Source organism: Salmo trutta, chromosome 12, assembly GCF_901001165.1.
Source record: "Salmo trutta chromosome 12, fSalTru1.1, whole genome shotgun sequence".
In the NCBI taxonomy this organism is placed as follows: domain Eukaryota; kingdom Metazoa; phylum Chordata; class Actinopteri; order Salmoniformes; family Salmonidae; genus Salmo; species Salmo trutta.
Genome location: NC_042968.1, coordinates 14423180 through 14437215, shown reverse-complemented (window position 1 = coordinate 14437215; position 14036 = coordinate 14423180). Strand labels below are relative to the sequence as shown.

Here is a 14036-nt window from a genome sequence, read left to right as displayed (position 1 = left end):
TGAGTGTTGGGCCCACCCTGAGTGACTGCCATGCTGGCCAGGCACGGTGTGGACGCTGCGAGCACAGAGCCTGTCCACTGGTGCCCCAGCAATCCTCCCAGCACATCCATCCTGCCCTGCCAACCCACAGATCGATAAACCTGCTCTTTTAATCAGGTCTCTGGTGACTGTGGGTGGAGGAGGAAGAGGAGGGGGGTCATTCCTTCCACTCTCTCTCCCCACCTCTTTACCACTCTCTTGTTTTCCTCTATTTTCCTCCCTTCCTGTCCATTTACTCCGTACTTGTTTTATTCCTATTTCTCTCCTTCCCGTCCTCCCTCTCTCCATGCTGTACTGTAGTGTGTGTTGTCTTCCTCTCTGTACTGTACCTCTCTCTCCATGCTGTACTGTAGTGTGTGTTGTCTTCCTCTCTGTACTGTACCTCTCTCTCCATGCTGTACTGTAGTGTGTGTTGTCTTCCTCTCTGTACTGTACCTCTCTCTCCATGCTGTACTGTAGTGTGTGTTGTCTTCCTCTCTGTACTGTACCTCTCTCTCCATGCTGTACTGTAGTGTGTGTTGTCTTCCTCTCTGTACTGTACCTCTCTCTCCATGCTGTACTGTAGTGTGTGTTGTCTTCCTCTCTGTACTGTACCTCTCTCTCCATGCTGTACTGTAGTGTGTGTTGTCTTCCTCTCTGTACTGTACCTCTCTCTCCATGCTGTACTGTAGTGTGTGTTGTCTTCCTCTCTGTACTGTACCTCTCTCTCCATGCTGTACTGTAGTGTGTGTTGTCTTCCTCTCTGTACTGTACCTCTCTCTCCATGCTGTACTGTAGTGTGTGTGTGTGTGTTAGCAGGTTGCCAGGTTTCAGGGAGCCAGTATCCCAGGTTTACCCAGCAGCACCAGTGGCTCCCAGCCTGATGCTGCCAGGCTCCAGCCCTACCTGCCTCCTGCTTGGCACACACACTGTGATTGTGCTGATTTATTGATATGGAGCTGCGCCATACCGTAACATCATTTATACCAGATCATTCCCAAAGATGCAAACACAAAGAGAAGGAACGTTGGGGCTCTGATGCATCGGCTAACTACACGGATCTCCCCCTCCTCCGACACCTCCAGCTGAATTTTACTCTGCTATTTTCAAGGGTGTGTACAGACTATCAAATTGTATATTTAATGATATACAAACTCTATATTCAAATTGAACAGGATGTTGCCTCTGGCTGCTCTTAACAAGCCAACACATCAACGGTAGGAGTACTATAGAGTCTGTCTTTCTCAGAATCCATGGAGTCATTATGTGTACTTGTATTTCTATAGACAAAAATATAAACGCAACATGCAACAATTTCAATGTTATTAAGTTACAGTTCATATAAGGAAATTAGTCAATTGAAATAAATAAATGATGCCCAAATCTATGGATTTCACATGACTGGGAATACAGATATGCACCGAACTGCAGTCGTTCAAAACCCTGGTGAGGACGAAGAGCACGTAGATAAGCTTCCCTGAGGCGGTTTCTGACAGTTTACAGAAAATCTTTGGTTGTGCAAACCCAGTTTCATCAGCTGTCCGGGTGGCTTGTCTCAGATGATCCTGCAGGTTTCGAAGCCGGATGTGGAGGTCCTGGGCTGGCGTGGTTATGTGGTCTGCGGTTGTGAGGCCAGTTGGACGTACTGCCAAATTCTCTAAAACGACCTTGGAGGCAGTTTATGGTAGAGAAATGAACATTAAGTACTCTGGCAACAGCTCTGGTGGACTTTCCTGCAGTGAGCATGCCAAATGCACGCGTCCTCAAAACTTGTGTTGTGTGACAAAACTGCACACATTAGACTGGCCTTTTGTCCCCAGCACAAGGTGCACCTGTGTAATGATCATGCTGTTTAATCAGCTTCTTGATATGCCACACCTGTCACATGGATGGATTACCTTGGCAAAGGAGAAATGCTCACTAACAGGGATGTAACCAAATTTACGCACAAAATTTGAGACATTTTTGTGCGTATGGAACACTTCTGACATGTTTTAGCTCATGAAACATGGGACCAACACTTTACATGATGCGTTTATATTTTTATTCAGTATAGTATATGAAATGTCACCATTCTGCTAAGAGGGAACGCTCAAGTTATCCATTCTTGACCCATGATGATGGTGTCAAACAATGAATGGCGTAGTCACTATCTCTCACAGTAGCCGGTAGGAGGAGAGATGAAAAGAGAGGAGGATGATGGAGAAGAAAGGAGGAGGGTGGAGGATTCCCAGCTGTGGGACACTTCTCTATCTAGACTTTCTCTGCCTCTAGGCTCTCATCACACCTGTGTACCCACAGCTGCACACACCTACCTACACACACACACACACACACACTCGATATGTCACCCCTTACACACTAGCTGAATATTAAGCAAGGCTGCAATCAATAAACCAAACACCAAAAACGGCATGTCCATACATCATCCATTTTATTACATTAAAATAAACTTCATTGCCAATTCAAGGGCATCCATCTGGATTGTAATTATAAGCAATTTAAAAATGCACTGTATTCCCCTCTCTTCTTCTTCTGTGTGTAATGTCAAGGATCTCTTGCTGCTCTTATCATTTTCACGGTTTCTTAATGTACTTGTGTGTTGGCATAATTATTCATGTCATGATCCCCAGTCATGCTAATGATCGTAGCACTCAGTCTTTAAAGAAGGCACCGCAGCCTTATCGTATTAAATCAGTTCTCTGTCATAGCAGCCAAACTAAATATATCTCTACAGCAGTTTAATCACGTGTAAGGCAGCGCTGTTGAGCTCAGTGCCTCCAGGCCCAGCAGTGAACAGTCCTACGGTAACTCAGAGCTGAGTGGGGTCAGTGGTGTAGTTAGTGGGATCCTCAGCGAGGTCTCTTCATTCTTCCCCAGACCACTGTCTGGTGAGTCAGTCACTTGGAGCTCATCTTGATGGTTTACTGTAGTATGAGGAGGGTCTCTGCTCCTGTTGGAGGGAGGTGTCATGGAGGAGGTGGGCCGTGAAGGAGGTGCAGGCTTCTCTACTAGTTAGCTGGGGAAGAAGTGCTTGAGTAGGTCCTTCTTGTTGACCTTCCCCATCTGGTTCCTGGGCATCTCCTCCACAAGGACCAGGCCTGTAGGGATGGTGTATGGAGCCATGTGCTCTCTGAAACACAACACATGACAATTAACACACAGGACTGAAACACAACACATGACAATTAACACACAGGACTGAAACACAACACATGACAATTAACACACAGGACTGAAACACAACACATGACAATTAACACACAGGGCTAAAACACAACACATGACAATTAACACACAGGGCTGAAACACAACACATGACAATTAACACACAGGGCTGAAACACAACACATGACAATTAACACACAGGACTGAAACGCATATAAAGCCATGCACATATTAACTCTTCTACTGCTTACACACAGGCACGCACACACAGGCACGCGCACACAGGCACGCGCACACAGGCACGCGCACACAGGCACGCACACACAGGCACAAAGCCACGAGACACTACTTGAGCGTACACACAATAACAATTACAGTGGAACAAAGGCTGAGCCCCTGGTGTTGCAGTCAGTTTGAGAGATAAGAGAACGTCCTTCATACGCACTAGAGCGTCTCTCTCCCTCGGTAATATCCCCCAGACTGCTTCAAAACATTTCCTATTTGGTTAATACAAAACAATGTAATCAGCATGAAATAAAACAAAATAGTCAAGGCAAAAACACAAGGCTGAGCTAATTAAATGTCTGCCATTTTGAATGCATGGTTGTTATGTGGAGCCGTGAAGCCTGCAGCGTTTCTATTATCTAATGGCTGTGTTGTGGCGATAGACAGAGAATAGTCAATCAATAAATCATACTTCTGTCCCTCGCAGCAGATGGGTCTGCCTCTCTCACTCTCTCTCTGCATTGCTCTCTATACATATGACTGCATGACTGTGTCACACAACTATATGTGTGTGTGTGTGTGTGTGTGTGTGTGTGTGTGTCTAATAGGGCTTGTTCACACACCCTTCTCTCAGAGGCTCTGCCTGTTGTGTGTGTGTATGTGTGTGTGTTAGTGTTTGTGTGTGTCTGCACTAGCTAGTGAGGAACACAGCGATTGACAGAGATACAGGGTGACAGCTGAAGCCGGGGCACTGAGGAGTGAGCATCCATGCACTTTTTTGTTCCCCCCCTTTCTGTTCATCCTCTCCATCTCCTTCACCCTGGCTGGCCCTGCCTTGGCCCTGTGCTTGCCCGTCCGCAGGCAGCACCTGTGGGTGGGGGGGGGGGCAGGGTCATTGGCAGACAGGCAGCGCTGCTAATCCACCATGCAGGACCAGCAGGCCACAGCAGTAGGGCCTGCACACCCCCACACCATATGGAGCCCACACGCGCTCACACACACGCACACAAGGGGTGGGCAGAGAGGGATCGAGAGAAAGACAAAGACAGATGGAGGGAGAGAGACGGAGAGGGGAAGGGAGACAGAAAGAAAGAATACAGACAGCGAGTGAAGGAGGGGGCACAAGGAGAGGGAGAGAGAGGGGAGAGAAACATGCCCTGAGCCACTCCACAGAAAGGGACATGTGTCTTCTGCCAGTGTTGGGGGGCAAAATAAACCACAGTGACATTTAGAGAAAAAAAGAAGCCAAGACCGAAACAGCAACGGCTTGCCTGCCAGACAGACAGTCCTCCATCAAAATCCCTCATTTCCTCATCCTCCCGCTCTCTCTATTCTCTCCTCAGCTCCCTTCATCAGTTCACATCTGCCCTTGGCCCCTTCAGTTAAATGAGAGTGGTCTCTCTCTCTCTGTCTCCGTCTCTCCAGTAGTTAGATTGCTATTGATTTTGAGGCTTCAGCAGCAGTTACTATAAACAAGTCTGGATGACTCCCTGGGGGACTGAGCAGTGAAGTCTTCCTCTAATTCAATAAATGCGGTGGACGCAATTCTATTTTCAAAAACACACCATTTTAAGGTTTGTCGCATGTTCCCAAATAGTAAAGCCACAGAACGCTGAACACCAAGGGTTTGATGGAATGGAGCAGCATGACAATGCACAGCTAGCTAGCAGACATACCAACACATCAAATATCTATTACAATTCGTTCTGGCACAGGTTTGTAATACAGTGGATCTACAATTTATAAGCACCTTTATGGACTTGGTACAATGAATGGTTTTGAAATAAATACTTCTACAGTTATTGGGAGTTATAGTGTTTCTAAGTGGTTTTAATAATGCTGCTTTATGGTGCTATAAAACTGGTGTGACATGAATGTCCTTTGTGTTGCCTGTTACCTGCCCCAGGTCTTCAGCTCTGACAGGGTCATGCTCCGCCCCCTCTTCAGCTGCACCACCGCTGTCACCTTCTGTCCCCAGGTGGCGTCCCGAGCACCAATCACAGCCACATCTGAGAGGTCAAGGGTCACCACACATCAGCATAACACCCATAAATAAGATACACCCTGAAAGCTACTGTAATATGTCAACGAGTAAAATTATGAATGTTGTTTAAACCCAACCAATCTAATAGTGCCAGCCATGGAAACACAAAGGTCTGAGTCTTTAGGCCAAGCACCGTTGTAAGTCCCTGCAGTGGAAAAGCAGCATAAAGGAGCCAATGGAGGCTGTGTTTACCTGTGATATCAGGGTGGGCTAGAAGGTGTCGCTCCACCTCCAGAGCACTGATCTTATAGCCTCCACTCTTTATGATGTCCACAGAGGTGCGGCCCATGATCCAGTACACTCCATCCTTATAGACCGCTGTGTCCCCTGCAGGACACCATACAAAGACAGGGAGACTGGGCTTAAGATAGGAGAAACACAGCAAAAAAAATGATAATAGCTTAACGGTCCTCGTCTATCATAGGTATGCATATCTACCACGCACTGAAAAACACACACACTCCATCATTCAACCCCTACTCCCACCGGGCTGTCACATGACTTGGCATATTGTGTGTAATACAGGCTTGTGTGTGGAGGAGGGAGAGAGGGTGGGTGGCATAATGAAGCAGGCCTGCTCAGTGTTTCAGAGACTCACAGTACCACAATGCAGGCCTGCTTCATTAGTGTGTCAGAGACTCAGAGGAACCACAGCAAACATGGCCAGCACAGACCACAGCAGAACAGCTGAGACTGAGAGCTCCATCAATCAGCAGGTGAATGGCAATATACTGGATGCCACACACACACACACACAGGCTGCTGATGCATTCAACCTGCTTTGCCTCTTTCTCTTGGGCAAATAGCTGTGAGGAAGGAGAGAGAGAGAGAGAGAGAGAGAGAGAGAGAGAGAGAGAGAGAGAGAGAGAGAGAGAGAGAGAGAGAGAGAGAGCGAGAGAGCGAGAAGCTCAGCTGGATTTCCATTTAATTACCTCCCCCATGCCCACCACTGATTAGCAGCACAACGCCAAGACTCAGGTGTGCCGGGCCGTCTCTGTGGCACTGTAAAAACAGCAGCCTATATAATATAGAAAAACACAAACATCCGTGGACCATATCTGGGAGCTGGCTGACATCCAGGTCACCTGACACCTCATCACTAGGTAACACTTTCTCTCAGTGGAAACACCACACCTACCAGCCAGGGCTCAGAGAGAGGCTGAGGAACACTGACTGACTGGCATACTGTCACCTCAGACAGAAGAGCCATGCTAGACACCTACTGGTGTTACCCCGGGGGAGTACTGGAGGAGTGTGTGTGTGTGTGTGGAAGGGGGAGTGTGTGTGAAGTGTGTGTGGGGGCTGGTTATTGAGTGTGATAAGGGGCTGGTTATTGGGTGTGATAAGGGGCTGGTTATTGAGTGTGAGGGCTCAGCTGGAGCTGGGGGATGATGAGGAGGGGAAGTGGGTCATTGTGGAGGATGAGTGTGGGACTGAGATGTGGCGAGGGGTAGGTGGGGAGAGAAGGCGAGAGTTCTGGTGGATCATTACAGAGTCCCCAGCTGAGGCAGGGAGAGGGAAATGAAGGCTGTGTGAGAGGTGTAGGGCTGTATTGGGGTATGTGAGAGGTGAAGGGCTGTATTGGGGTATGTGAGAGGTGTAGGGCTGTATTGGGGTATGTGAGAGGTGTAGGGCTGTATTGGGGTATGTGGGGGTGTATTGGGGTATGTGAGAGGTGTGGGGCTGTATTGGGGTATGTGAGAGGTGTGGGGCTGTATTGGGGTATGTGAGAGGTGTAGAGCTGTATTGGGGTATGTGAGAGGTGTAGGGCTGTATTGGGGTATGTGAGAGGTGTAGGGCTGTATTGGGGTATGTGAGAGGTGTGGGGCTGTATTGGGGTATGTGAGAGGTGTAGGGCTGTATTGGGGTATGTGAGAGGTGTAGGGCTGTATTGGGCTGTGTGAGAGGTGTAGGGCTGTATTGGGGTGTGTGAGAGGTGTAGGGCTGTATTGGGGTATGTGAGAGGTGTAGGGCTGTATTGGGGTATGTGAGAGGTGTGGGGCTGTATTGGGGTATGTGAGAGGTGTGGGGCTGTATTGGGGTATGTGAGAGGTGTAGGGCTGTATTGGGGTATGTGAGAAGTGTAGGGCTGTATTGGGGTATGTGAGAGGTGTAGGGCTGCATTGGGGTATGTGGGGGTGTATTGGGGTATTTGAGAGGTGTGGGGCTGTATTGGGGTATGTGAGAGGTGTGGGGGTGTATTGGGGTATGTGAGAGGTGTAGGGCTGTATTGGGGTATGTGAGAGGTGTGGGGGTGTATTGGGCTGTGTGAGAGGTGTGGGGGTGTATTGGGGTGTGTGAGAGGTGTGGGGGTATATGTGAGAGGTATTGGGCTGTGTGAGAGTGGTGGGTTGTATTGGGGTATGTGAGAGGTGTGGGGGTGTATTGGGGTGTGGGTGTGTATTGGGCTGTGTGAGAGGTGTGGGGCTGTATTGGGGTATGTGAGAGGTGTGGGGCTGTATTGGGGTGAGAGGTGTGGGGCTGTATTGGGGTATGTGAGAGGTGTGGGGCTATATTGGGGTATGTGAGAGGTGTAGGGCTGTATTGGGGTATGTGAGAGGTGAAGGGCTGTATTGGGGTATGTGAGAGTTGAGGGCTGTATTGGGGTATGTGAGAGGTGTAGGGCTGTATTGGGGTATGTGAGAGGTGTAGGGCTGTATTGGGGTATGTGAGAGTTGAGGGCTGTATTGGGGTATGTGAGAGGTGTAGGGCTGTATTGGGGTATGTGAGAGGTGTAGGGCTGTATTGGGGTGTGTGAGAGGTGTGGGGGTGTATTGGGGTGTATTGGGGGGTGTGAGAGTGGGGGGGTGTATTGGGGTGTGTGAGAGGTGTGGGGTGTATTGGGGTGTGTGAGAGGTGTAGGGGTGTATTGGGGTATGTGAGAGTTGTAGGGGTGTAGTGGGGTGTGTGAGAGGTGTGGGGGTGTATTGGGGTGTGTGAGAGGTGTGGGGGTGTATTGGGGTATGTGAGAGGTGTGGGGGTGTATTGGGGTGTGTGAGAGGTGTGGGTGTGTATTGGGCTGTGTGAGAGGTGTGGGGGTGTATTGGGGTGTGTGAGAGGTGTGGGGGTGTGTGAGAGGTGTGGGGGTGTATTGGGGTGTGTGAGAGGTGTGGGGGTATATGTGAGAGGTATTGGGCTGTGTGAGAGTGGTGGGGTGTATTGGGGTATGTGAGAGGTGTGGGGGTGTATTGGGGTGTATTGGGGTGTGTGAGAGGTGTGGGTGTGTATTGGGCTGTGTGAGAGGTGTGGGGCTGTATTGGGGTATGTGAGAGGTGTAGGGCTGTATTGGGGTATGTGAGAGGTGTGGGGGTGTATTGGGCTGTGTGAGAGGTGTGGGGGTGTATTGGGGTGTGTGAGAGGTGTGGGGGTATATGTGAGAGGTATTGGGCTGTGTGAGAGTGGTGGGTTGTATTGGGGTATGTGAGAGGTGTGGGGGTGTATTGGGGTGAGAGGTGTGGGGCATGTGAGAGGTGTGGGGCTGTATTGGGGTGAGAGGTGTGGGGCTGTATTGGGGTATGTGAGAGGTGTGGGGCTATATTGGGGTATGTGAGAGGTGTAGGGCTGTATTGGGGTATGTGAGAGGTGAAGGGCTGTATTGGGGTATGTGAGAGTTGAGGGCTGTATTGGGGTATGTGAGAGGTGTAGGGCTGTATTGGGGTATGTGAGAGGTGTAGGGCTGTATTGGGGTATGTGAGAGTTGAGGGCTGTATTGGGGTATGTGAGAGGTGTAGGGCTGTATTGGGGTATGTGAGAGGTGTAGGGCTGTATTGGGGTGTGTGAGAGGTGTGGGGGTGTATTGGGGTGTATTGGGGGGTGTGAGAGTGGGGGGGTGTATTGGGGTGTGTGAGAGGTGTGGGGTGTATTGGGGTGTGTGAGAGGTGTAGGGTGTATTGGGGTATGTGAGAGGTGTAGGGGTGTATTGGGGTGTGTGAGAGGTGTGGGGGTGTATTGGGGTGTGTGAGAGGTGTGGGGGTGTATTGGGGTATGTGAGAGGTGTGGGGGTGTATTGGGGTGTGTGAGAGGTGTGGGTGTGTATTGGGCTGTGTGAGAGGTGTGGGGGTGTATTGGGGTGTGTGAGAGGTGTGGGGGTGTGTGAGAGGTGTGGGGGTGTATTGGGGTGTGTGAGAGGTGTGGGGGTATATGTGAGAGGTATTGGGCTGTGTGAGAGTGGTGGGGTGTATTGGGGTATGTGAGAGGTGTGGGGGTGTATTGGGGTGTATTGGGGTGTGTGAGAGGTGTGGGTGTGTATTGGGCTGTGTGAGAGGTGTGGGGCTGTATTGGGGTATGTGAGAGGTGTGGGGCTGTATTGGGGTATGTGAGGGGTGTGGGTGTATTGGGCTGTGTGAGAGGTGTGGGGCTGTATTGGGGTATGTGAGGGGTGTGGGTGTATTGGGGTATGTGAGAGGTGTAGGGCTGTATTGGGGTATGTGAGAGGTGTGGGGCTGTATTGGGGTATGTGAGAGGTGTGGGGGTGTATTGGGGTATGTGAGAGGTGTGTGGGTGTATTGGGCTGTGTGAGAGGTGTAGGGCTGTATTGGGGTATGTGAGAGGTGTAGGGCTGTATTGGGGTATGTGAGAGGTGTAGGGGTGTATTGGGGTGTGTGAGGGTGTATTGGGGTGTATTGGGGGGTGTGAGTAGTGTGGGGGTGTATTGGGGTGTGTGAGAGGTGTGGGGGTACATGTGAGAGGTAATGGGCAGTGTGAGAGTGGTGGGGTGTATTGGGCTGTGTGAGAGGTGTGGGGGTGTATTGGGGTGTGTGAGAGGTGTGGGGGTATATGTGAGAGGTATTGGGCAGTGTGAGAGGTGTGGGGGAGGATTGGGGTATGTGAGAGGTGTAGGGCTGTATTGGGGTATGTGAGAGGTGTAGGGGTGTATTGGGGTGTGTGAGAGGTGTGGGGGGGGTGAGAGGTGTGGGTGTGTATTGGACTGTGTGAGAGGTGTGGGTGTGTATTGGGCTGTGTGAGAGGTGTGGGGGTGTAGCGGTGTATTGGGGTGTAGGGTGTATGTGAGAGGTATTGGGCAGTGTGAGAGGTGTGGGGCTGTATTGGGGTGTGTGAGAGGTGTAGGGCTGTATTGGGGTATGTGAGAGGTGTGGGGCATGTGAGAGGTGTAGGGCTGTATTGGGGTATGTGAGAGGTGTAGGGCTGTATTGGGGTATGTGAGAGGTGTACTGTATTTGGGTATGTGAGAGGTGTACTGTATTTGGGTATGTGAGAGGTGTAGGGCTGTATTGGGCTGTGTGAGAGGTGTGGGGCATGTGAGAGGTGTAGGGCTGTATTTGGGTATGTGAGAGGTGTAGGGCTGTATTGGGGTATGTGAGAGGTGTGGGGGTGTATTGGGGTGTGAGAGGTGTGGGGGTGTATTGGGGTGTGAGAGGTGTGGGGGTGTATTGGGGTATGTGAGAGGTGTGGCGGTATATTGGGGTGTGTGAGAGGGGTAGGGATGTATCGGGGTGTATGAGAGGTGTAGGGCTGTATTGGGGTATGTGAGAGGGGTGTGGGTGTATTGGGGTGTGTATTAGGGTGTATGAGAGGTGTGGGGGTGTACTAGGGTGTATGAGAGGTGTAGGGGTGTATTGGGGTGTGTGAGAGGTGTGGGGGTGTGTGAGAGGTGTGGAGGTGTATTGGGGTGTGTGACAGGTGTGGGGGTGTATTGGGGTATGTGAGAGGTGTGGGGTGTATTGGGGTGTGTGAGAGGTGTGGGGGTGTATTGGGTTATGTGAGAGGTGTGGGGCTGTATTGGGGTATGTGAGAGGTGTAGGGCTGTATTTGGGTATGTGAGAGGTGTAGGGCTGTATTTGGGTATGTGAGAGGTGTAGGGCTGTATTGGGGTATGTGAGAGGTGTGGGGGTGCATTGGGGTATGTGAGAGGTGTGGGGCTGTATTGGGGTGAGAGGTGTGGGGCTGTATTGGGGTATGTGAGAGGTGTAGGGCTGTATTGGGGTATGTGAGAGGTGTGGGGGTGCATTGGGGTATGTGAGAGGTGTGGGGCTGTATTGGGGTGAGAGGTGTGGGGCTGTATTGGGGTATGTGAGAGGTGTGGGGTGTATTGGGGTACGTGAGAGGTGTAGGGCTGTATTGGGGTATGTGAGAGGTGTAGGGCTGTATTGGGGTATGTGAGAGGTGTGGGGGTGTATTGGGTTATGTGAGAGGTGTGGGGCTGTATTGGGGTATGTGAGAGGTGTGGGGCTGTATTGGGGTATGTGAGAGGTGAAGGGCTGTATTTGGGTATGTGAGAGGTGTGACGGTGTATTGGGGTATGTGAGAGGTGTGGGGGTGTATTGGGGTATGTGAGAGGTGTGGGGGTGTATTGGGGTATGTGAGAGGTGTGGGGGTGTATTGGGGTATGTGAGAGGTGTGGGGGTGTATTGGGGTATGTGAGAGGTGTGGGGGTGTATTGGGGTGTGAGAGGTGTGGGGGTGTATTGGGGTGTGAGAGGTGTGGGGGTGTATTGGGGTAAGTGAGAGGTGTGGGGGTATATTGGGGTGTGTGAGAGGGGTAGGGATGTATCGGGGTGTATGAGAGGTGTAGGGCTGTATTGGGGTATGTGAGAGGGGTGTGGGTGTATTGGGGTGTGTGAGAGATGTGGGTGTGTATTAGGGTGTATTGGGGTGTGTGAGAGGTGTGGGGGTATATGTGAGAGGTATTGGGCTGTGTGAGAGTCGTGGGGTGTATTGGGGTATGTGAGAGGTGTGGGGTGTATTGGGGTGTGTGAGAGGTGTGGGTGTGTATTGGGCTGTGTGAGAGGTGTGGGGCTGTATTGGGGTATGTGAGAGGTGTGGGGCATGTGAGAGGTGTGTGGGTGTATTGGGCTGTGTGAGAGGTGTAGGGCTGTATTGGGGTATGTGAGAGGTGTAGGGCTGTATTGGGGTATGTGAGAGGTGTAGGGCTGTATTGGGGTATGTGAGAGGTGAAGGGCTGTATTGGGGTATGTGAGAGGTGTAGGGGTGTATTGGGGTGTGTGAGGGTGTATTGGGGTGTATTGGGGTGTATTGGGGGATGTGAGTAGTGTGGGGGTGTGTTGGGGGGTGTGAGGTGTGGGGGTATATGTGAGAGGTATTGGGCAGTGTGAGAGTGGTGGGGTGTATTGGGCTGTGTGAGAGGTGTGGGGGTGTATTGGGGTGTGTGAGAGGTGTGGGGGTATATGTGAGAGGTATTGGGCAGTGTGAGAGGTGTGGGGGAGGATTGGGGTATGTGAGAGGTGAAGGGCTGTATTGGGGTATGTGAGAGGTGTAGGGGTGTATTGGGGTGTGTGAGAGGTGTGGGGGTGTGTGCGAGGTGTGGGTGTGTATTGGGCTGTGTGAGAGGTGTGGGTGTGTATTGGGCTGTGTGAGAGGTGTGGGGGTGTAGCGGTGTATTGGGGTGTAGGGTGTATGTGAGAGGTATTGGGCAGTGTGAGAGGTGTGGGGTGTATTGGGCAGTGTGAGAGGTGTGGGGTGTATTGGGCAGTGTGAGAGGTGTAGGGCTGTATTGGGGTATGTGAGAGGTGTAGGGCTGTATTGGGGTATGTGAGAGGTGTAGGGCTGTATTTGGGTATGTGAGGTGTGGGGCATGTGAGAGGTGTAGGGCTGTATTGGGGTATGTGAGAGGTGTGGGGGTGTATTGGGGTGTGGGTGTGTATTGGGGCTGTGTGAGAGGTGTGGGGCTGTATTGGGGTATGTGAGAGGTGTGGGGCAGTATTGGGGTATGTGAGAGGTGTGGGGCTGTATTGGGGTATGTGAGAGGTGTGGGGCTGTATTGGGGTATGTGAGAGGTGTGGGGCTGTATTGGGGTATGTGAGAGGTGTGGGGCTGTATTGGGGTATGTGAGAGGTGTGGGGCTGTATTGGGGTATGTGAGAGGTGTGGGGCTGTATTGGGGTATGTGAGAGGTGTAGGGCTGTATTGGGGTATGTGAGAGGTGTGGGGGTGTGTGCGAGGTGTGGGTGTGTATTGGGCTGTGTGAGAGGTGTGGGTGTGTATTGGGCTGTGTGAGAGGTGTGGGGGTGTAGCGGTGTATTGGGGTGTAGGGTGTATGTGAGAGGTGTGGGGCATGTGAGAGGTGTAGGGCTGTATTGGGGTATTGAGAGGTGTAGGGCTGTATTGGGGTATATGAGAGGTGTAGGGCTGTATTGGGGTATGTGAGAGGTGTACTGTATTTGGGTATGTGAGAGGTGTAGGGCTGTATTGGGGTATGTGAGAGGTGTGGGGCATGTGAGAGGTGTAGGGCTGTATTTGGGTATGTGAGAGGTGTAGGGCTGTATTGGGGTATGTGAGAGGTGTGGGGCTGTATTGGGGTATGTGAGAGGTGTGGGGGTGTATTGGGGTATGTGAGAGGTGTGGGGGTGTATTGGGGTATGTGAGAGTTGTGGGGGTTTATTGGGGTATGTGAGAGGTGTGGGGGTGTATTGGGGTATGATGAGAGGGTGTGGGGCTGTATTGGGGGTGAGAGGTGTGGGGCTGTATTGGGGTATGTGAGAGGTGGTAGGCTGTATTGGGGGTATGTGAGAGGTGTAGGGCTGTATTGGGGTATGTGAGAGGTGTAGGGCTGTATTGGGGTATGTTAGAGTTGAGGGCTGTATTGGGGTATGTGAGAGTGTAGGG

The 14036-nt window shown here is 51.2% G+C and overlaps 1 protein-coding gene and 1 long non-coding RNA gene across 4 annotated transcripts in view; one reads left to right on the top strand and one right to left on the bottom strand.

Moving 5' to 3' along the window:
• Nucleotides 1-2433: 2433 nt before the first annotated feature.
• The window catches only part of acsf3 (acyl-CoA synthetase family member 3), a 45280-nt gene continuing 33677 nt past the window's right edge, over nucleotides 2434-14036 (bottom strand). For both annotated transcript variants that reach the window (XM_029767202.1, XM_029767203.1), the window contains exons 8-10: nucleotides 5648-5782; nucleotides 5309-5420; nucleotides 2434-3151 (exon numbers count right to left, since the gene is read on the bottom strand). In XM_029767202.1, the coding sequence (XP_029623062.1) occupies nucleotides 3034-3151; nucleotides 5309-5420; nucleotides 5648-5782 (365 nt within the window). In that variant the 3' untranslated portion in view covers nucleotides 2434-3033. The remainder of the gene's footprint in view (nucleotides 3152-5308; nucleotides 5421-5647; nucleotides 5783-14036) is intronic.
• On the top strand, nucleotides 10416-14020 carry LOC115202982 (uncharacterized). 2 transcript variants are annotated; one of them, XR_003880102.1, is made up of 3 exons: nucleotides 10416-10563; nucleotides 12913-12970; nucleotides 13016-13067. It is a non-coding gene; the product is annotated as an uncharacterized LOC115202982 (long non-coding RNA). The 2 variants fall into 2 exon arrangements; XR_003880101.1 differs by lacking the exon at nucleotides 13016-13067 and adding an exon at nucleotides 13944-14020 and having other exon boundaries at nucleotides 10445-10487; nucleotides 12885-12970.